This window comes from Chinchilla lanigera, unplaced genomic scaffold, assembly GCF_000276665.1.
Source record: "Chinchilla lanigera isolate Chin_1 unplaced genomic scaffold, ChiLan1.0 scaffold00006, whole genome shotgun sequence".
Lineage (NCBI taxonomy): Eukaryota > Metazoa > Chordata > Mammalia > Rodentia > Chinchillidae > Chinchilla > Chinchilla lanigera.
In genome coordinates this window covers 42990655-43012299 of record NW_004955407.1, presented here as the reverse complement: position 1 = coordinate 43012299, position 21645 = coordinate 42990655, and the positions used below count along the sequence as shown (strand labels likewise).

The 21645-nt window shown below is 44.4% G+C and overlaps 1 protein-coding gene across 1 annotated transcript in view; it reads right to left on the bottom strand.

The window, feature by feature from the left end:
• The window catches only part of Prmt2 (protein arginine methyltransferase 2), a 28028-nt gene extending 7033 nt beyond the window's left edge, over positions 1 to 20995 (bottom strand). The window contains 7 exon segments of the mRNA XM_013505814.1: positions 739 to 914; positions 9469 to 9633; positions 10351 to 10512; positions 13115 to 13297; positions 14158 to 14274; positions 19793 to 19891; positions 20911 to 20995. Coding sequence (XP_013361268.1) covers positions 739 to 914; positions 9469 to 9633; positions 10351 to 10512; positions 13115 to 13297; positions 14158 to 14274; positions 19793 to 19831 — 842 coding nt within the window. The 5' untranslated portion in view covers positions 19832 to 19891; positions 20911 to 20995.
• Positions 20996 to 21645: the final 650 nt, after the last annotated feature.

Genomic DNA, 21645 nt, shown 5'->3' with positions numbered 1-21645 from the left:
TACTTTGGGATTGGAAGGCTGAAGCAGGAGGATCACAAATTCAAACCCAGCCCAGGCAACTTAGTGAGAACCTGCCTCAAAATAAGAAATTTAAAACCCTGGTTATGTAGCTCAGTACAAAGACCCTGGGTTCAATTCCCAGTACTATAGTGTGTGTGTATGTCAGGGGTGCTTACAGCTCTCAGTGGGAACAAACACATTTTTAAAACTCGTACATTTTTGAAAGCCTAATTTTTAAACATAACTTTTTTCCCATTATATTTGAGAACTTAACTTGAAGACATCTCAATTCCAAACTCATCTCAAAAAGCAATGTGCAAAGTTCTTGGGTGCAGGGTGAGTTTAGAATAACTCAGGAGAGCCCAATTCTGAAGGTGGGGCTTTCTTCCCCAAGCTCTTGCCCCTCCGCCATCTCCCTCAGGAGCAGAGTGTGCTACATGACCTCCCCAGTGGCCATCTCACAGATCCAAAATGGTGTGGCCAGGGCCCAGAGCAGAGAAGGAAACAGCACAAAATCCCAGCAAGGTTCTCACAGTTGTCCTGGACCGCTAGGTGAATAAAGGACAGTTTTTCTACAACAACTATGTTTCCCGGGGAATTACCAGGATGACCCCTGAGAAGGCACGGGTGTGTGCAGCACAGAGGCAGTGTTCAGGAAGGCTGTCAGCCCAGTGTGATTGGCCCAGCAACTCCCTCCCTGCCAGTAACCCGGGGTGGCAACGCACAATGCACACCTACTTGAGCGCACTGAGGTTGAACTCGTAGGCATTGTCCCAGAAGAGGACCTTGCTGTGGTAATCCTTGTCAGCACTGCAGGGCACCAGGTGCAGGGCGGCAGTGGTCGGCCAAATGACCCCATCCTCCTTCAGCCATGTGTCCCGGGCATACAAGATGGACTCAATCATGAATTCAAACTGCATGGGAGGTGAGACACATGGAGACTTGTCACCAGGGTTCACCAGCCAGGGTCACAAAGTGACAGCCCACCTGGGAGTACTGGTCTGAGCCTCACACTACTAAGGCCAGGCTGGCGAGATGGGAGGGTCTGTTCTACACCCACAACTAGAATCACAGATGTGTGTCAAGGCATCCTCTCCTGTTGGACTGGGAACTAAAGGGCATCTAACAGCCAGGGCTCTCAGGGCTGCATGGGCTCAGTTTGTTCTAAGGTATTTTCAGAATTTTGGCAACCCTGAAACCTAAACCTTTCCTAAAGCCCTGGAAAATCAGGCAGGTGAGCAGAGGTCCTTCCTGCACACTAGAATCAGGGGCACAGGTGGATTCTACCTTCCGCCCTCAAGACAGTGGGTCATCTCTGTGACAGAGGACCCTCAGCCCCAAGGTCATTGTCCCAGAAGACACTTCCAGTCTGACCAGCATTCACTTCAAACTGGGGAAAAAAGAGAGTGAGACTGAGGCTAGAGGTCCTTAGACCTAAGGAAACAACAGGATTCTGCTTTTCTTAATTAATTTAAAAAGATTTTAGCCAGGCATAGTGGTACCTGACTGTAATCTCACATTCAGGAGGCTGAGGCAGGAGGATCACCGGGAGTTCAAGGCCAGCCTGGACTACATAGTAAATTCAAGATCAGCCTAAACTACATAGTGAGACCCTGTCTCAAGAAAAAAAAAAAAAAAAAAACACACTAAGCAGATTTTTATTGTAGAATAAAACGCTCAGTATAAAAAATTTAGAAAATTCAGAAATGAACAAAAATAAAAATCACAAGTAAACTCAGCATCCAGAAGGAATCACTGTTATCACCCTGATTTATCTCCAAGTATTTTTCACAGCTACAAATATACACACATGAAACACATATTCTTATATGTAACTTAAAAATTTTAGTTTTTGTTACCATACAGCAAGCTGACCGTCTTTATTATACAGCCTGACACTTGTGGCCATCTGTATATCACAACCACAGCCAGGATACACAACCCCATTACCTTAATAGTCTCCCAATAGCCAGTCCCTTCTCAACCCAGGCTCTGGAAACCTCTGATCAGGTTTCCACCCTGCAATACTGTCTTTTGGAGCACAGCATGTGAATGGAGTCACATGGTAAGGAGCCTTTGAGACAAGTTTCTTTCACTCAGTGGAAGGACCCTGGGTTCATCCACCCGAATGTGTGCTTTGAGGATTCTCTCCATTGCGTGGATGTGCCAGTGTACCCACTGACATGCTGAAGGACCCCTGGACTGTTTCCAGCTTTTGAGCAATTACAGTTATTCCATACAAGTTTCTATGTGAACACTGCCTGCACTTCTCCAGGGTAAACACCCAGGAAGGGACTCTGGGTCACAAAGCAAGTGCTGCATCACACTGGAGGAGCCCAAACCTGCCCAGAGTGATTCCCAAAGGCATCCACAAGGGTTAGCTGCTCCACATCTTTGCCAGCACTTGGTACAGCTGTTGTCTTCCTCATTTTGGCCACCCCTCAACAGTTATTTTCTCACCATGGTCTTAAGGTGCACTTCCCTTAAAACTCTCTTCATATGATTGTCTGCCAGTGTATATCCACTCTGATGAGGTCGTTCAAATCTACCCATTGTTCCCTGGGTTGTTTTCCTCCTGTTGAGTTTTGAAAATTCTCTGTATATTCAAGGTACAAAACGGATGTGTGATTTGCAGTATTTCCTCTTAATCTTAGCCTGCCTTTTCATTCTCTTAACATGAACTTCTGCAGGGAAAATATTTTAATTTTGATGAAATCCTATTTATTATCTAAACATTTGGATCATGCTTCACAGCCTGTCTTAGTTACTTTTCTCACTGCTGAGATAAAATACCTGACATGCAAAGTTAAAGAAGGAAAGGTTTATAGTTTATCATTTACAGAGGTTTTATTATTTTTTTTTAATAAACATGGATCCATTTATGAAACAGGATAGGAACAATACAAACATTAGAGAGTTATGGATAGATTAGTAGGAAAGTATCAATGACTGCTGTAATACATGGTGGTATCTTCTTCTTTTTTTTTTTTTTGGTTTTTCTCCGGTACCAGGAACCGAACTCACGACCTTGCGCTTGCCAGGCAGGCGCTTTGCCGCTGAGCTAAATCCCCAGCCCCCATGGTGGTATCTTCAAAGTGGTTTCTCAGGAAGAGAGATACACAAGAAGGATCTAATGAGTAGTTACAGCCTAAGGGTTGTCAAAAATCAAGTGAGCCGTCTGGGGCAAAAGCCATTTTTTGCAGCGTTTTCTCTCCAGCCTCCCATCGCATTGGGACCCCACAACCAGTTAGTGTCCTCTCCCCAGCTGTCAAGCACAGGCAGTAGGAATCCTGCTGCAGACTTCTCCGAAGCTCCACCACAGTCTGTACTGTCAGGGGAAGAATGGCTTCCAATGAGTCTCTGCAGGTATTGTGCAAGGTCCTCCTGGTTTACAGCTTCCGAGCGGCTCTCATGATCCCAGTCCACTGGACCTCTGACTCCGTGGGCTTAGTCTGCATTCTCATGTTCTCTGAGTCCTTGTTCAGCAGCTGCTCCTCCACTGGCTCTGGACCTTTCTGGTTCTCAATGGCAGGAGCAACAGTGGCAAGTTGTATGGCATGTATTCCCAGGGGTTGTTCAAAGTTTGAATGATTCACACACATCCGTGGGTGGGCATCTGCAGTTGGTGCATGGTGGGCCAATTGTGTCACTGTTTCTCTGTGTCATGATAGATCTCAATTGAGCGGTGGCGGCCGGCCTAAGGGCCGGCGCGCAACAGTGCTCGCTGCCGCGTGGCTCCCCATGTGCTGGGGGCCCTCCCTCCGGGGGCCTACGAGGCAGGAAGCTAGCCAGCTGGAAGACGGGCACGCCCCACCCGTGGCTCCCTGTGCGCCAGAAGTCCTCCTTCCGGGGAACTACGAGGCCAGGAGGGAGCCGCCTGTCCAAAGACCGGCGCTCCCTGCCCCTACAGAGGTTTTAGTCCATAACTGACTGGCTCCAAAACCTGATGGCCTGGCAGGGCAACATGGCAGAGCAGCATGGCAGAAGAAAAGCAGACTATGGCAGGGCAGACAGGAAGCAGGAAGCAACAAAGCAGCAGCAGCAGCAAGGCTCCCTTTTCCTCTTATTCCACTCAGGCTACAAACCTATAGGTTGGTACAACCCACACCCATGGTAGATGTTCCCATTAGCCACACCCAGAACTGTTCTGTGGTGGATTGACAACTGGAAATCGAGTTGCAACATCCAGCTGAACTGAATCAACATGGCACTAGGTGTGGGAGGCCCACCTGAGGATTGCTGCCAACAGAATAAAAAGAACTAGAGAAGAAGTTCAGAAGCTGTTGGGAGGCTGCAGGAAGCTGTTAGGGAGCTGTTGGTTCTCTTGGAGGAGCTTATCATGCTGGCTTTCCTGATGAACTTGACTGTTCTCATCAGTGAAGGAGCTTGGGACCTTCTTGCCACTGAGAATGGTTTTCATTCAGTTTGGGGCAGCTCTGGTCCTCACTCTGAGCATTACTTCCTGGTTCCAGAGGGGAAGATGGTGCACTGCTCAGTCTCCAGGAGAAGCTTGATGAGCTTAATCTTAGCCTGCCTTTGGATAATCTTAGCCTGCCAATTTACCAGCTAAACATATAGATAAATATGATCCATATATTTAGGTGATAAACTGGATTTCCTGATGAGCTTGGCTGTTATCATCATCAGAGGAGCTTGGGACCTCACTGTTGCTGACAATGGCTGAGGTACTTTTCAGAGGAACTCTGGTTCTTACTTTGAGCATCACTTCCTGGCTCTAGTGCAGAACCCTCAGCCTGCTAGCACAGATCCTTCATCCCACTGGCAGAGACTTTCTAGTTTCTACCACTGACTTTTGGGTCTTCCCAGCACAGATCCGTGATGTAGTCCTGCATGAGACATTGTCATGGGCTCTTGGTCTCCAGCTGGACTTGTGGAGGGGCACTGTTATGGGCTGTAGGTCTTCAGCTGGACTCATGCAGGATACTGATGTTGGATCCAGGCCCTCAGCTGGATTCTTTTGGTCTTTAGTGTGTGGACAGATTTTCTGCACTCATAAACTATATGCCCTGTATTAAATTGTTTCCCCCTGTAAATCCCTGACTACAACATATTCTAAACTACTTGATGGACTAATTTAGTTATCACATACCTTTAATCCATATTCATGTACCCTATCCAGCCATGTCCAAAAAGCCTTGGGGGCACATCTAGATACAAGCCATAACAGAGCCATACCTAAACTCTGCCTAGCTCCAGATCATAATGACTTTTTTCTTATACTTTCTTATATTTTACACACTTAGGTCTATGATCAATTTTAAATTTAGTATGAGATCTGAAGTTTAGGTTATGGTTCCTCTTGGTTCTGGATATGGTTGCCAACAATTTAATAAACTTTGTTGAAAACTTCCTCCACTAAATTGATTTTGTACCTTTGTTAAAAATCAACTGACCACATCTGCAGAAATCTATTTCCCTATTCTGTTCCACTGACTTGTGTCTAGCCCTTCATCAATGCCACACTGTCCTCAGTAGCTTTAAAATCAAGTAAATAATTCTTCCAACTTTATTTTTTGCAGGCCCTGGCATACTATGTAGCTGAGGCTGGCCTCAAACTCACAGTGATCTTCCTGCTTCAGCCTCCTGAGTGCTGGGAATATAAGCATGCGCCAGTGTGCCTGGCCCCAACTTATTTTCTCTTTAATTGTATTGCTTGGGCCGCAGATATAGCTCAGTGGCACAAGTGCCTGCCTGGTAAGTGCAACGTCCTGAGTTCGATTCCTGGTACACACACCCCAAAAAAATTGTATTGCTGTTCTAGTTCCTTAACATTCCACACAAATTTCAGAATGAACTTGCTTATATCCACCAAAATAATCCTGCTTGACTTTTGACTGGAATTTACTGTCAATCACCCTGAAAATGGATGTTTGCCAGATTTAGCAGGCATCCACTTCTACGCCCAGCATATTGTGTCTCTCCATTCCCTAGATCTCCTGACTTTCTGTATCAGCACCTTGCAGTTCTCATATATAGTTCTTCTATACATTTTGTCTGATTCTTAGCATTGTATTTCATATCTCTGGAGTTACTGTAAATGATATTCCTTTAATTTCAGATTCCAATTTTTAGGGTATAAAGACACAATGTTTTACAATTATCTTTCACTCTATAAACTTGCTAATCTTACTTATTAGTTGTAGGAAATACTTTTGTAGATTATTTAAAACTTCTTTATTTTTTTATTTTTTTTATTTTTTTTCCAGTACCGAGAATTAAACTCACAACCTCACGCTTGCCAGGCAGGCGCTGTGCCGCTGAGCTAAATCCCCAACCCCCTATTTAAAATTTTCTATAAAGATAGTCATATTAACTGGGAATAAAGATGGTTTTGGTTGTTTTTTTGTTTGTTTGTTTTCCCAGTACCGGGAATTGAATTTACGACCTCGCGCTTGTCAGGCAGGCGCTGTGCTGCTGAGCTAAATCCCCAGCCCCTAAAGATGGTTTTGTTTACAATCTGTTTATTTCTTCCTTTTTGTGTAAGTTTGGAGTTCATGTACTATGCCGAACAGGAATGGACCACGTAGTTACCAGTGTCTTAGCCCTACTCTTTTGGAAAGAAGTACCAATTACTTCCCTGCTGTGTATGAAGTCAGTTGGAGGGTTTTGTACCTGAATTTTATGAGGCTGGGACAGTTCCCTGCCATTCCTAGTTTGCCAGATGGAACTGATACTGAATTCTGTCAATTTTTTTCTGTATTAACTGATATAATTGTGTGGTTTTCTTCTTTGCTCTGTAAATATGGTAGTTTTCACTGATTGGTTTTCAAATTCTGAACCAGCTATGCATTCCAAGGATAATCTCTTATTGTACTCTATTATTCTTTTAACATATTGCTGTATTACATTTGATAATATTTTCTTGAGGATTTTTCATTGGTCTGTAGTTTTCATATTTTTGTAATAATTTTTTGGTTTTGGTATTAAGGCAATGTTGAACTCAAAACAAGCTGAGACATACTCCCTCCTCTTCTATTATCTAATGTAGTTTAGAATTGGTGCTCTTTGTTCTTTAAATGTACTGGCAAAATCCACCAGTAACATCAGCCTCAGACAGTGGTGGTGAACCTTTCACAGCTTTCAATGATATAAACAGTTCACTATGACACGTATGCCATAGGTTTGCCACTACTGGCCTAGAAATCCTGCTTTCAGAAGGTTTTTAATGAGTGCAATATCCTCATTAGCTACAGGACCACCAAGGTTATCTATTTCATCTGGGTGAAAAGTGTAGTTTGCAGTTTTCAAAGGAATCAGTGTACTCTGTGCATGTTGTTTAATTCGTATAGATAGAGATCCAAGGGAGCGGAGTGACCAACTCAAGACCAGCTCAGCAGTGCTTCAATTCTTGCCTTCTTCCCTAGGATATTGCTACCACAAAACCTTTCTCCCTGTGCCTGGCCAGGACCCACAGCTGAATCGGGGGAAGACACTGGGAGTGAGCCCTCTCCATCCTACCTAGAAGTAAGCCAGGTCACTGCTGCATATAATTTAATGAAACAAACTGGAACCGTGCTGCACATACTCTTTGTACTTTAAAATCACCAATATGTCCTCATATCTTAGCTCAGATTATTAAAAATCTTTCTAAAACATAATTTTAGTGATCATATGGATTGTCATAATGTTTCCACTGTTTCCAATATTCTACTTGAATAAAATGGTGCTGTCATGAACTTTTTTAAACATAAAGTTCTGTAAAAATCTGTTGCCTTAGGTAATGGAATATTACTCAGCTATAAAGCAAGATAAACTCCAGGCTTTTATAGGTAAATGGTCACAACTACAGACCATACTCATAAGGGAAATAAACCAGACCTCCATGTGTAAGCAACGTATTGTCTCACTAGTGTAAAAACCTGAAAGAGTGAATAAAAATTAGGAGGTATGACAGACACTGTGAAACGAAAAGAAAATGCTCAAAAGTAAAGAGCAACTGGGGTGAGGGAACAGAGAAAAGAAAGAAAGGGAAATTATGTATATATGTAAATACAGGATAGCTAACATAGTTGTACTACTGACTTCTACTGCTTTACTGAAAGGAACAGTTAATGATTAATTGATCAATCTTGCATGTCTCTATTTGTTTTCCTGAGAAACCACTTTGAAGATATCAACAACCAATGACCCACCTGTCACTCTCTTCCTACCACTTTGTCTGTACCTCTGTACTGCATGTATTGTTCTTATGCTGTTTTGTAAACGGATGTCTGTTAATGTTTTCCTTCTATTTTTAAAATAAATTTTAAAAAAGTTTTCTTAAAATAATTCCATTTAAAAAAGGTTAACACTTTTTTTGTGCTCACTTTGGCAGCATATATACTAAACATTTTTAATGCTTTTTGACATGTTCTGCCCTATTTTACCTCAAAAAGCTGTAGCAATTTACAATAACCCAAAACACGCATAATGGTGCACATCTTCCCACAAACAACAATACTGGTTAGATGACTGCCCAGACAACTCCTCCAAGCAGAAATATTTATGTAATTCTCTCATGACGGCATGAGGCTCATACTTCTGTATCCTGCAGTTCTCTGGGGCATTCATTGCCTTTCCCTCCCTCTCCCCACTGCCCATGAGGCACCCATCTCTTGCTTTCCTTCATGCCTTGCTGGAGCTCCTTGTATCATAAAAGCTGCAATTCTTATATGATAGAATAGTTTCACTCACCTTATGATAATTTATTTATAAATGGTAGTTTTTCATCAAATATTTTTAGTTTTTGCTTTGTTCTTCAAACAATCTTTTTCACCCTAACATCAGAAAAACTTTTAGTAGTTTTATACTTAAACAAACAACTCTTTACCCATGTGAACTTTAATCAGCTTGTGCTGTGAGGGATCTGTTTTCTCCCAGTTTATCACCTGTATTACTTCTGTCTCTGACTGACAATACCCGTCTCTCCAAATGGAAGCCTGAGCTCTCACCCACCTGTCACTCTCTTCCAAGCTAGCAGTGTGCATGACAAGGGAGTGTGCCGTGTGTGTTAGAAAATAACCACAACAGTCCAGCTGACCCACCAGCAAGACCAGGGTGGGTGGCTTCCAAGGCCAAGCACCAGGTCTCACAGCTACTAACCACGGCTACCAAGCACCACAGGGCAGCCTAAAGTGAGGAGCCAGGAGCCAAAGACTGCTGACCTAACTAGAGAAACCACCTTACTGTGCATTCTGGACCACTGCAAGCCCCCAGGCAAGGCAGTTTCTATGACTCATAAGAAAGTGACATTAACTTCAACTTAGTTTCCTACACAGGTATTTTTCTTCAATCAGTTAAAAATCCAAGACACTGACCCAGAGTTCATAGAAGAAGTCAATTATGCCTCACCATAGGAGAAAAATCAAAGCTAATCATGATTTCTTAAGATCTCTGAGGCAGGCCACAATGTCTAGTTCCAGAAGCTCCAAAACCCACTGCCCCTGGCCAGCACAGGCCAGCCCTTACCAGCAGGCAGGTCCCCATCCACTCAGACACCAGGACATCTACTTTCTCAGGCAGTACCACATCCTCCACCTTCTGCTGGAACACGGTGATGGTGTCAGCAAAGCCGTTCTGCAGGACCAGCTGGCCCGTGTGCTGTGCCATCTCACTGGCCTCCACAGCGTATACCTGCAGTGGCAACATGCTCAGCAGTGCACATCCTGACCCCGTGCCGTGGCCCGTGTCCTCTACCTTCCTTCTGGATCACAGTCAGCACAGAAAGTTGCACAGTGTTGGACAATAGTGGGTGGTGCAGACCAATGCCCACAGCTCACCCCCTCAGGTGATGCCCAGGCAAGCTGTAATTGCTAACCCTGCCACCCACCCACTCTGCAGGTAACAAAACCACTACCCACCCAGCTGCTCCTGCACTCAGAAAATATGACCACTGTCTGGAGAGCAGCCAGTCTGAGAACACAGTGGCCTGAGGGGCAATTAGACCACCCTCATACAAAGGGCGCTGGGGTTGGTCCTGCCAGCAAATTCTCAGCAGCTTCCATCATTAAGCCAGCATCTCGTATACTGTGTCAGGCTCTGGGGGGAGGAGCCATGAAGGGAGGGTAGGGAGGCACAAACACTGACTCCAGGACATACGTCTTATATTTAATTGAAGTAACAGCTCAAAAAACACACCCCAGAGCACAACTTACTCAGTCACATCCACCCTATCCCATGCCACTCCTAACTGTCCGTGACCTGTACATCCATCACTGTTGCCCATCTGCCTGACATTAGGCCTCACTCACAAGGACACACCAGGACCACTGAGTCACCCTACAGCCAACCTGGTGACAGCACCTATCAGACTCAGATACCACCTGGGGTATCACTTTGTACCCTACTCACCGCCTTGGGTCGTGCATGGTGTGCACAGAACAGGCTGATGATGCCAGTACCACAGCCAACATCCAGGATGACTTTGTCCTTCAGGGATTCCTTGTTCTGCAGGATGACACTGTGGTATTTTGTTGTCCGTGGTTGGTCTGCCAACATTTCCAAATGCAGTTTCTAGAGGAAACACACTGAGCATCACTGTGAGGCCACAGTGGGCAGTGCAGGAATGAAACAGGTTTCTGGAATTCTCCCAGTGCAGGCCAGTACCACCTGCAACTCTCCCTGTATCTCCCCTGGAGCCAAGTGAGCAGTGGGGACCACTCCAGATGGAGGAACAGACACCTCCCCGACAGTCAGCGGGATGTTGCATCCTTACCAGGTATCTATCAAAAGAGAACACTGAACATGTCACAGGAGAGCTGTCAGTGAGGCCCAATGAGCTCCTCTTCACACATAAGTTTGCCCCTTGATTGCCTGAGGGTGGTGGAAATTATAGCTTGCATGGAGGTAACAAATCTGGTTGGCCCATGCAGCACGGTTGAGAAAGGAAAGCATCTGGGCCCCAGGAAGACAGAGAAAGGCCCCCTTAGGATGCTGGCAGAGCCCCGGGCCACTGCAAGGATGCAACACACCCCACCATCCTCGGCTGCAAGACCCAGCTACAGAAGAAGCACCACTAGAGGGAGATAAGCAGCCAGCAGAGCCCAGGAGACCTTTCTGGGACACACAGGAGCCTGGATGAGGACCCTTGCAGCTCCTCACAAAGACACCACAGCAGAATAAAAACAAAGGGGCAGGAGGCAGGAGGCTAATAGAGAGGAAAGTCAAGCCCACTCATCTGACAAAAGTATCCCCTTGACACGTAAGCCCAGACTGGGTGAAACACAGGATGGGAAGGCATGCCACACTCACACCATGGGAGGAGAGCTGGAGCAGCTGCACTGACATCAATCAAAAGATATTTCAGGGAAAGGCATGTTCCCAGGTGACAACAACACAGGAATTGACTCATCAAAAGGACGTCATAACTCTAAATATTTCTGTGCCTGATAACAGAGCGTAAAAATATAAGCAGCAAAAACCAACAGAAATGCAAGAAACAGAGTTCGTTACAGGTAGAGTCCGACACCCTCCTCAGTAACCGACTAAGTGGACAGGGCACATCAACAAATGTTTAAAACAGTAATAACTAGCCCAAAATGTTCAGAGATAAATTTAACAGGAAAAGTAGACCGCTGTGTACTATAAAAACCTTAAAACTCTGATATGAAACAAGGCCTGAGCAAAGATAGAGAGTAGACACCACAGAGATTCGTGCCTCCCAAAATGCTACTCACAGTCCAAGCAGCTCCAACTAGAGCTCCAGCCAACCTGGCATGGGGGGCACAAAATGAGAGTATCTTTTCAAAACAATAAATGCCAACGCTACCAGGAAAATGTTAAAAATAGAATGGCTGTTGAGCTAGCTTTCAGACTTACACAGCTACTGTGACGAAAAGAACAGCAGAAAAATAAGTGGATCAATAATATAGGAAAAAGATGCCAGAGGAGATGCTTGAAATATAAGATAAGTGTGGCACTTTCCCAACTACCAGGGCTCGATTAGCAGGTATTTGTGGGAGGAACCTAAGGCAGAATATCTTCTTCTGCTTTATCGCAAATAAATCACAGAATGCTTTAAGTATTTTATTGTTTAGAATTTTAACAGTTGTGCCAGAAAGTGTCCGTGACCCTTAGTGAAAGAAACCTGTAAGAAGCAGCTGTCTTTGTTCCAGGAGTGCAGGCCAGGAAGGCTGATTTAGGTTGAAAGTTCTAACCATGTACATAGATTAATAAGTGGCTTTTAATTGTAATTTTTAATTTAGAAATACAGCACATGTACCAAAAAGTGAATTAAAAATACTGGTACAGATTATCACATAGTTTACAAAACAAACCCTGAGTGTGAGCTATAGGATGCCGCACAACAAATCTGCCCGCACAGCATGTGATCACAGACCCTCCCCGTAATAAGAACGGCCACCCAGTTTCAGGCACAGACCCCTGCTACCAGTGTCACCACTCTGCTACATTCACATCTTTATGTAAATGAATCAAATGTCACTTGTGCCTGCTTCCTCCACTCACTCAACTGCTTTTGTAACATTTATCCCACAAGTAGCTGTTTATGTCTAGCTTTAAACAGGTGTTGTTGCCTGAGCCATAGGGCACAGGCCTTTCTCTATAGCAGCAAAGTAAAAAAATTAGTAAGTTGGCTATTTATAGGTATCACTGATTTATGTAATTTTTTCTACTTCAATTTTAAAGTAAAATGTATTACGTCTTTTAAAGGCTGACAGAGTTCACAATCTCTTACTCAAATAGTGTCTCTAAACCGGGTCAGCAAACAGCACCTCTTGGGTCAAGTCCACCCCCACTTGCTTTTGTATAGCCTCCAAACTAAGAAAGGCTGCTGCATTTCTGTGTTTTCATCAAAAGAAAAAGATCTGGTGACGTATGAAAGTCATATGAAATTCAGATTTCAGTGTCCCTAAATAACGCTTTATTGGAGCATAAGCATGCTCGTTCGCATGTACACAGCTGCCTTCACATCACCATGGCAGACAGCAGCTGCAACAGAGACCTTATGGCCACCTGAGCCAACCAGGGAGTTTGTCACTCATTCTACATAATCAGAAGAATCACGCCAGAAATTATTTTTGAAAATCTAGAGCCTAAAACTAAAGAGAAGAATCTGCCACCAACTCAGCTAAGCTGGGAATCTGGAAGGTCATACCAGAGTCCCGTAGCTGCCGAAGTACTCCTCATCCTGCCACGTGTCCTCAGGGTCATACTCTTCCACCTGTCTCCCCATGTGGTTCGCTGGGATGTACCCACAGCAGCCTGCCCGCTCACCCCACCACCAGTCAGCTGTCGTTTGTCTCAGGATAAGAATTTTTTCTCCCCTCAAAAAACTGAGCTGCAAAACAATCAGAAGCAAACAGACATTAAAATCCAATAAAGACGCCAGTAACTTCATCTCAGTGGTGACTGGGAGGTAAATTCCTGTCAGTAGTGAGTAAATTGGGGATTTCAAACAGGGCCCACAGGTAATTCCAGCAACTGACAAATTATGAAAGTCACAGCAGCAATTAAGAGATGTTTTGTGGAGTATCTATTTGAATAAATGATACATCTTAATTCCTACTCTTTAAAAGAGCAAGCTGGGCATGGAGCACATAGCTGTAATCCCAGCATTCTGGGTGGCTGAGGAAGGAGGATCACAAGTTTGAGCCCAACCTGGGCAACTTATCAAGTACTGTCTCAAAATAAAGTTAAAAAAGTACTGGGACATAGTTCAGTGGGAAAGCCATTGGTTCAAACCTCAGTATGAGAGAGAAAAGAGAAAGCAGTTGAGGGGAGACTGGCAGGAAGGAAGGGCAAATACTCTCAAATGGTTTTGGGCAGAATTTCTCAACAGCCTGTCATTATACTTGTGTTGTGGCACACTCAAGTCACAGGGAGGCTCACAGTTACAGAGAAAGCAAGCAAAGTCCAAACAGATGCTTTGGACAGCTTCTCTGTAACAGTGGGTTCTTTAGTGCAATTTCCAAGCAGCAGTGGAGCCAGTGCTTCTCCCTGGGTGGGTCAAGGGCCCCACTCCTCACCCAGGTATGCTCACACCCTACTAGGTCACAATCTGTGAAGATGGGAGGCAAAGGACATGCACAGGCTTTAAACGTCCCACTTGTTTAACTTTGGTATGACACTGCAAAATTCACATCTAGATTAACTACCAAATATGTTGAAATGCCTACATCACACGTGTTGCGCAGCTACCTGGGTCTCATCAGTGGCAGCATAGTCTGCGATGGCCACAAATTCCTCTGGCTGTGGCTGCACACCCTCCTGCAAGAGCTGGGCCTCGCCAAACCCCATGGGCTCCTCTTCCTGCTCCTGCCACAGAGACACAAGGACAGCACCATGGAGTTCCTTTTTTTCCATACAGGTGATTGGGATGGGTTCAAATAAATATTCCTATGAGTAAGGATTTATTAGGCAAATCCCTTGGGTCATCTTTACTGGCATAATTGAGGCTCTCACCTTCACTCCACCTTACTTTACATCACTGATATGACTTGCAACCTGAAGAGAATGTCAATAGGAGCACCAAGAAAAGGGGTCTACGACCCTTGGCTACACAGGCAACACTTCCTGAAAGTGAAAGGGCACACAAGAAAAAAAAAAAAAAAAAAAAACTATAAGGGTTTGGGTTCCAGAGACCTTTTCTCCCTAGGACAGAGCTAGTGGGCACAGCCAAAGGCCTATGGAGGGGCGTTGTGACCTGGCATAAAAGTTCCATAAATATCTGTGGAGCCCAGACTGCCCCACTGGGACCCATGCTGCTGGATCTGGAGGAACCCTGTCCTCTGCCACCTTCCATCAGGATCCACAGGCCTGGAAGACAGCCCTGGAGATGGCAGAGCCCCAAGCCACACATCCCTGCTCAACAGAGCATCCTGTCCCAATTGATGTACCTTTAACAAGCATTCCTAAACACAAAAGTAATTTCTGCTCAATTTAGGAAATGTGTGAAAACACAAAAGAAAACAAAAATATACTGTATACTCATCCTGGAATCAGAGATGACACTTAACACGTTGGTATTTACCCTTCCAGACTGAAGAAAGTGCACATTAGCACTTGCACAGAGCACTTGCTGGAATCAGTTGCCTTACTATGTCTCTCACTTCCTAACTCTGAATATTTTCCCTGATACTCAGTATGCTTCTAAACATATACAGATATACAGTGGTACCTCAGTTCACAAACTTAATTCTTTCCACGATTCTGGGTGCAAACTGATTTGGATGAGAACTAATTCCAATTCAGTGCTTAGGATCAATGTTGACCTTATGGGGAAATTTGATTTGCTTCTCATCCAGTTCAGATTGTGACCAGAATCAGGCAGAGAATTCAGTTCATGAATCAAAGTACCACTTGTACTGGGGGTTGAACCCAAGGCCTTCACATTAAATGACATCACTACCCTTTTTGAAAATTTTTTATTTTGGGTCTTGCTAAATTGCCTGGGCTGGGCTGGAATTTTCAATCCTCCTGCCCAAGCCTCCCAGAATGATGGGATTATGAGCATGCATCACTACACCCAGCTTCAATCCATATATTTTTATTTATTTATTTATTTTTCTTTTTCCCCCCCAGTACCGGGAATCGAACTCACAACCTCGCACTTGCCGGGCAGGCACTGTGCTGCTGAGCTAAATCCTCAGTCCCTCAATCAATGTATTTTTGATATTGATGTAGTATTCTAGTCTGTGAACTTCCATAACTTACATAATCTCTCTTAAATTTTGTACATTTGTACTTTTAGTTTCTTTCTATAATTACACTAAGGTCAAATTTCTTAAACATTAATCACACTGCCTTTACCTGACACCTTTCTTAGAATAAATTTCTGAGTGTGAAGATGACGGATCAAGACTCCAGCCCTTTGTGATCTTCGATTCTACCATCAAATGCCTCCAAAAGGGCAGGGTTCCTCACTTCCTTGGGAGGAGTAGAATTTGATCATGTGAGTGGCAACTGCCAATTTCCTGCACCCTTATCAACAACAGATATCGATCCCCTTCATCTTCACCAATTCCCTGGGTAAAAATTACTTTTTTTTATTACTTCCACTTGCCTTTCTTTGATTATTAGTACAGTCAAGCATGTTTTTCAAAGTTCTGATCGGCCATATTTGTACTTTGCTAATAGCCTGCTGTGTCCTTCACGTTCTCCCTACTGCAGTTCCACTCCCCTCCCACCTCCCTCACACACCTGCTCCATGTTCACCACAGACACCTATATGCCTGCATACACACACACGGGCCCAGTGGGTTTTTATTCCTTTTCACATAGCTTTTTTGGTAAAGAAGATCTCAGACCTTTTCATTGTATTTTGCTTTTCTTACACAGTAGTGTGGAAAACTTTCATATTTTCAATGATTACAGAATATTTAATTCTGGTTGATTTATCAACCATCCTCTATTGATTTTCATATGGTACCATTTCCCATCACCAAAAATCATGCTAAAACAACAACACAAAGTCTGTGCATGTATTCATATGTAAAGACTTTTTTTTTCTTGTTACTGGGAATCAAACTCAGGACCTCACACTTAGCAGTGTAAAGATATTTTCTTCCCAAGGGAGAGACTGGGCAGCCTGAAGGATAAACAATGATTCAAACATGTCAGAACCTTCACGTACAGGGTGTGCCTACTTCACTAGCAGAACACAGTACTAGCTGAACACCCAGTACAAACAGGCACCATCACTGTCTCTTAATATTTGGCAGTACCAGGTATGGTGTTGATTTCAATTATTTGGTAACATTTTTTTCATGGTTTTTGGTTGCTTAAATCTGTTATAAATGGCCTCTGCATTTGGTTTGCCCACTGTTTTATCTGGCTATTTGTTTTCTGCTTATCAGACTGAAAGAATTTTTTGTATTATGTATCTTATTTGCAATTTTGAGTAAATGTTTCTCCACATATATTGCTATTCTTTTTTTCAATAATAAGTAAAGTCAAAGTTAACAGGAATTATACAGCCACACTGAAGTGCACACAGACACACACACTTTTTTTTTTTTGGTTTTTCTCCGGTACCGGGAACCGAACTCACGACCTTGCGCTTGCCAGGCAGGCGCTTTGCCGCTGAGCTAAGTCCCCAGCCCCCACACACACTCTTAAAAAAGATGAAAAACATGAGACAATGGATGAGACATGTGAAACAAGCAAAAAAAATGTAACTTGTATGCAATCAGAGTCCTCCCAAAAAAGAGACAGAAAAAATAACTGAAAATTAATGGCAGAAATTTTTATAAAATTAACAAAAATATCACCTCAGATTCAGGATAAGTACAAAGAAAATAGTGGAAAAAAAAAGAAAAAATCCTGAATGTAGCCAGTGGAGAGGAAAAAAAGAGTTCAATTAACAGAACGAGACAGTGGTGACTTCTCACAGGAAACAACAGAGCCAAAAGATGATGAAATGACACATGCTAAGTGGTGGGAAAAAAAAAACTTCAAACCTAAAACTCTATATCAAGCTAAGACACATCTCAAAACCAGAGTCAAAATCATTTTCACTTACACCAAGGCTGACACTACATGATCAATAAGCCAACTACCTACCAAAATAAGCTGTTCATGTTGAAAGGAAATGAGCCTACAAAAAACTAAGTATCAGGAAAAACAGAAAGGCCTTCAAAGAAATGTAAGAGACTGTAAGACTTTATTTAAAAAATGGCTTTCAATAGTATACAGCAAGAGTGACCATCTAATCTAGGACCTGTAACATGTAGAACTAAATACACGTGCTGGAAAATGGAACTTGCAAGATTTTTACATTGTAAAGTGAAAAAGAACATGGAAAAAAGATTGCATATTGCAGTTTCTTGGGAAGCCACTAAAATAATATATAAAAAAAATACAAGCCGGGTGGGGTGGCGCAGGCCTGTAATCCTAGCACTTGGGAGGCTGAAGCAGGAGGACTGTTGTGCCTGGGCTACAAAGTGCGCTCAACCCAGCCTGAACTGCAGAGCGAGACCCTGTCTCAAAAAGGCAAAAAAAAAAAAAATGCTAACACAAAGATAATCAGCATCATCAGACTTTTCTTCTGTAGTGGAGAGTGCATTATCAGGATGATTTAACACACTACCAAGCGGGCTGGGGATTTAGCTCAGTGGCACAGCGCCTGCCTGGCAAAAGCGAGGTTGTGAGTTCGAGTCCCAGTACCGGAAAAAAAAAAACAACACACTACCAAGATTCACAAGGAATCAGGGAAATTAAAAAATATCATTTGTAAACCCTCTAAGTGACCAAAATTAAAGAATCTGATGCTGTCAAGTATCAGCACTACTGTGAGCTCCTGGAGACCTGTGAACCAGGGTGGTTGCTTGGGGGAACAACTGATCTTTCTCCAGTGAAAATGACTGTATCCAATTCCTGCCCCTGGCAATGCCATCACTGGAGGACGATGGACAGAGGCTGTTGCCACACAGCACTGTAAGGTGGGGAAACCTGGAAAAACATGCATTGTCCAACAAAAAGGGAACAGACAAAATGGGGTACAACCTTCTGTGCAAGGGTAAGAATATGACAGGCCTGCATACGCACCTATGAAAGTAAAGTGTTCACGCAAAGAACACGCAATGAACCCGCATACATACCTGTGAACGCAGTGTGCTCACACAAGGATCACTGACAAGATCTCAAAAGTATTGAAGCTGAAGTAGCATGACACACTAACAAGGACAAATACCCCAGAAGTAAAGTTATATGAGAAGGGCAATCACAGGTGACAGTGAGCATGATACTACTTACCCAAACTTTAAAGAGCACCCACAAAACAGTATCATAAATTGTTCAAGGTGGCATTAAACCATAAAAAAACAGTGCAGAGGTACACATATCACTCCCTAATTCACAGCACTGTTATCCTCTGGAGAAAGAGTAAGAAGTCTAGGTATAGAGAACAAACTTTTATTTACAATATCATTATTTCATATGTGTATGTTCTGAGGCAAGTATGACAAAATGTTAACAACTCTACACATAGTACAATGTGTACTATACTCCATGTTTGCAATGTTATTCAACATTCAAACATATAAATTTCCCAAAGGAAAAATAGGACTTCATGGAATTAAAACATTTTTGTGACTAATTCTAAGAAATAGACTTGCTGGGCATGGTGGCATACACCTGTAATCCCAGCACTTAGGAAGCTGAGGTGGGACGATCAATGCAAGTTTGAGGCCAGTATGGGCTACAAAGTGAGTTCAAAGCCAGCCTGAACTGCATAGTGAAACATTATCTCAAAAAGACAAAAAAAAAGACTAACAAACTGAGCCACATATAAACAAAATTCCTATATATAAAAACCCAAAGAAGGAAAAACAATCAGAAGAAAGTACTAAAATTGACATCACAGACATGATTTTTAAAAGTTTATTACAGTATTCATTTAATTGCACATAATCAACATTCTTTAAATTTTAAGGTGATTTCCCTGCTAACTTGAAACTCTACATGTCCAGAAGGCAAAGAAATAACACAAAAATGGCTCTCCTCTGATGCCAAGCTTACCTTCAGCACCGCTAGTTCCCTGCCTGCAACTTCACTAAATACTCCAGAACTATCTGAGGCCTCAAATACAGGGCTCTGGATGATTGTGCCGTTGGAGGCATGATAAGCATTTCCCTGGAAGTACTTATATCAAGTCAGAAAGTTGAAGACTCACATCCACTCTATTTCCCCCTTTAAATGTAAACATTATATTGTTGCCAGCCACCTTCCAAGGGACAAGAAACATTCTTCCACCACAGCTGTGAGCCAATGCATAGCACTCTGCACTGTTCACGTTCCTGAAGCACAGGCTCTTACACACCAGAACCACAGTTACCTGCAATTCACTTTGGGGACAGTCAGCCGGTGTTGCCATAGTTCACTTAAGCATTGCCTCATAACTGATGCTTTTATTGTTTCATTTTCCTGTCCTTCTCTACTTTAAAAGAGAGAGAGAAACATAAAGTACATGTTACACTGCTTGATGACTAAATTCACGTCACCTGTAAGTCCCTCAATAAAGGTCCTCTATCAAAAAATATGTGTCAATAGTATAGAAATGTAATTTATCATTACGAATCTTTAGAGACAACTAAAAGCATTTAAAAATTATACAAACTTCAATTTGTGCTTTCCCTACTTCCTACATGGTGCAAATCTTATTCCACAGCTTGTTAGTTTCTGTTAGATCACCATGCTCATTTGTGACAATAAATCCATGCCCATTCTCTCCCTGGAACTCTGACAGCTTTAACTCCATTTGAAGTCATTTACCTGGCGCTAGCAGTGTTTCCAATGGCAAAACCGTGGCCAGCTCGCCCAGACCCTTTCCCCCTCAACCTCATTTTCTAAGGGCACTCTAGAATGAGTGTCTTTTTCAAATACAAGCAATTATTTGTTTAAAGTTGTGTTTCACATCTAAATCAAGGCTGATATTAATTTATATACATTTTCAAGGGAAAGTCTGGGCCAGGATTGGTTGAGGCAGCAGGGGGAGGAGACATAACTCTAGAATACAGTCTGGGCAAGGGTCGGGAAGGCGTGGCTCCGATTCATAGGCCTCCAGCGGCGCGGGCCGGGGAAGGGACTTTGGGCAGAGCGCGGGCCGCGGGAAGTGGGCGGGACAGAGCTGGCTTGGACCCAGAGCTTGGAGCCGACACGGGGGTGCTCGCGGAGGTCTCGACTACTGTCGGAGGCATCGGTCCGCCAGCAACGATACGCAAAGTGAGGGCCCCTCCTTTAGGATATCCTGCCTCACCTGCGTTACAGCTGCCTGAACTGCCCATCAGGAAACCTACCTTGGCCTCGTTTCTCCGCTGAATATGAGTCTACACCCCAGTAGGCGACGTGCCACCGCCCTCCACCCGCGCAAGCGCAGTCCGCACAAACTGTCTGAGGCGTGGGTCCCGCCCAGTGCTCAAAGTCCCGCGCAGGCGCAGTCCGCACATGCCTCACCGTCTGGAAAAGCGGAACCGCCGCTTAGGTTCCACAGCGGCGTAGGACTCCGCGCAAGCGCACTTTACAGCCGCGTCTCCCGTGTCTCGCGAGGCGGGCGCGCCGGCGGAATGTTGGGCTTCGAAATTCCTGACCACCGGCTGTGGCTGCGGCTGGGGTGCCTGGCGGGCCTTCTTGCGTGACCGCTGATTTAAGGAACAGGCGTCGTTTCTGGTGCTCGCGCACCGGCCTCTGGGAGTCCGCGGGGCTTTCGAGAGAGACGGTCGCTGCGAGCATTCTCGCGAGGTCCCGCCGCGCGTGATGGTGGGGCCAGCCCTGGCTCCTGCTTCTCGAAGACCGCGCTGCCCGTGAGTAGCCGTGCACGCCTGTGCCCGAGGCCCCAGCGGGCCCAGAGACGCAGTGCACCTGTGCAGCGGCCTGGCGCAGAGCCTGTGACGAAGCCAGGGCCTGGCAGGCTGCGGGCAAACACGTGAACTCTGGGCCCCAGTGGCGGTGAGCTCGCAGGACCTCGGGCCGCGCAGCGTGTGCCTACACATGGCCGCAGCTTCCTGAGACCCTTGCTGGGTTTTCTAGGCCTGTCTGAAGAGAAGCTAGAGTTGAGCCAGAGCTCCCAAGGCTGACAGAGGCCCGGCGTGGTCAAGTTGATGGTTCTCAGAAGCTCAGGCGCAACGGGATGGGCCCAGAGTGGAATGCACTGCATAAACCAACTCAGCGTCTCCAGCTCAGCCCCCAGCA